Genomic DNA, 1,962 nt, shown 5'->3' with positions numbered 1-1,962 from the left:
TTTTCCCGCCCCTTTTCCCGCCCCTTTTCCCGCCCCTTTTCCCGCCCCTTTTCCCGCCCCTTTTCCCGCCCCCTCACGGCTCCGCGGTGACGCGGTATCCCTGCGCGCCGCGCGGGCGCTCCGCCCGTGCTGGGGGTGCTGCGGCCCGGGCCGCGCCGTGTCCGTGCGCGCGGTGCGATGGCGGTGGCGGCGGCGGGCCCGGCGCGGCTGGTGCGGGGCGGGCAGAAGGACGAGCTGTACCGGGCTGGGCTGCGCAGCGGGGCCGGCACCGCGCTGCGGGGGCTGGCGGGTAATGCCCGGGGGGCGGAGGGGGCGCGGGGGCCGGTGCCGCGCCCGGGTGCGGTGACAGCGGCCCCGTCCCGCAGGTGCCCGGCCGTGGCTGCAGTGGCGGCGGGAGGTGGAGCTGCTCTCCGATGTGGCCTATTTCGTGCTCACCACGCTCTCAGGTAACCTCTGCTACCACTTCTCATCATTTTTCTGTCGTTTCTCCCAACGCTGTGCCGGGGATCACCTGCCGAGGCTGCCACACGCTTCTCTTTAACGAGGGAGTTTGTTTAAACACCTTTTGTCAAACATAGAACCACTGAACTGTCCAAGTTTGGCTTCAAATACAGCACTTTGTCAGCACAGAGACACGTTCTCTTTACAAAAGGGATGTCTGGCACCATGACAGGTTATCTATCTCCTTTAATCCTCCATCCGCTGCTGATGGCGATGCTGCAGATGCTGCTGTGACCAAAACATTTTGTTCAACACAAAAAAATGCAACTCTTTCTCAGAGTGCAAAGTCTGAGCTGTGAGCTGAGCAGCCTGTCCCCACAGAAGGGTCCTGCAGTTGCCCCCTCAGCCTGTTTTCTCTTTCCCACGCTGTGCAGGGTATCAGACTCTGGGCGAGGAGTACGTGAACATCATTCAGGTCGACCCCACCAAGAAGAAGGTGCCTTCTCTGCTCCGCCGGGCCGCCTTCATCTCCCTGCACACCGTGGTGCCCTACTGCCTGGAGAAGGCCCTGCTGCACCTGGAGCATGAGCTGCAGGAGGAGGGTGAGGAGTCCCAGAGCCCTGGGAGCGGAGCAGCACCCGCACTGCCCGGCAGGACCTTCCTGCGCCGCTGGATCCGCAGGCAGCTGGGGCAGCTCCCGGAGCAGCAGAGGAGAACAGCCTGCCAGGTGGTGTATGTGCTGAAACAGTGCATCCCCCTGCTGCACCGGCTGCACCTGGCGCTCTTCTACATCCACGGCACCTTCTACCACCTCTCGAAAAGGGTGGCGGGCATCTCCTACGTGAGTGACGTGTTCCTTGCCTGCTGCTTCGGCCTCTTCTGGGCTGCCGGGTGTAACAGGCATGAGGATTTGGCTGTGGGTGACTAAAATATGAGGGGAGTTTTCTGCACCCTCCAGAGGGTGGGGAGTCCCTGCAGTCCAGAGGTTACGGGGAATAAACGTGAATGTCAGAAGCGGCAACTTCTGACCCTGCGTAACTTCAGTGTGTCTGCCCCAAATGCACCAACAGCGAGGAGGGATGGAATAAAACCACGGGCAATACTGAAATGTAGTTCTGAACAAAAACCAGTGCACCTTTATAGTGCAGTTTTCTATATGAAAATCCTAATTTCATATCTTTGCAAAAAAAACCCATCAGCCACTGGCCCAGAAGTGTGTGTAGACACAAGACTTCCCAATAATTCCCAGTGTTGGTATGGAAAAGAGGTGTCTGTTTGCTCAGACATAAGAAAATCAAAACAATGAAAGCTGCAGTTTTGATGGACAGACAGACAACTGATGCTGCGTAGACAGCAGCTTAGTCCAGCCTGACTGAAGGTGATGAGACCTCCTCAGACACAGCAACTTGAGAAGCCCTGCAAACATGTCGATTTTTTGGACAGAAATGAGAATCCCAAATCAAGTTTATTGAAGGGGGGATGGGAATAGTTTCATAAACCCACATCTCTATTTCTGTGCAT

The 1,962-nt window shown here is 57.6% G+C and overlaps 1 protein-coding gene across 1 annotated transcript in view; it reads left to right on the top strand.

Annotated features, from left to right (window-relative positions):
• The first annotated feature begins 143 nt into the window (after positions 1–143).
• Positions 144–1,962, top strand: part of PEX10 (peroxisomal biogenesis factor 10) — a 3,521-nt gene continuing 1,702 nt past the window's right edge. The window contains exons 1-3 of the mRNA XM_027895247.1: positions 144–289; positions 366–446; positions 876–1,282. Of these exons, the coding sequence (XP_027751048.1) occupies positions 178–289; positions 366–446; positions 876–1,282 (600 nt within the window). The 5' untranslated portion in view covers positions 144–177. The remainder of the gene's footprint in view (positions 290–365; positions 447–875; positions 1,283–1,962) is intronic.

The sequence above is a fragment of the Empidonax traillii genome, unplaced genomic scaffold, assembly GCF_003031625.1.
Source record: "Empidonax traillii isolate 1590-97213 ecotype Southwest subspecies unplaced genomic scaffold, ASM303162v1 scaffold454:size726355, whole genome shotgun sequence".
Taxonomy (NCBI): Eukaryota; Metazoa; Chordata; class Aves; order Passeriformes; family Tyrannidae; genus Empidonax; species Empidonax traillii.
Note: the sequence above shows the minus strand (reverse complement) of the source record. Positions and strands in the feature narration are given on the sequence as shown.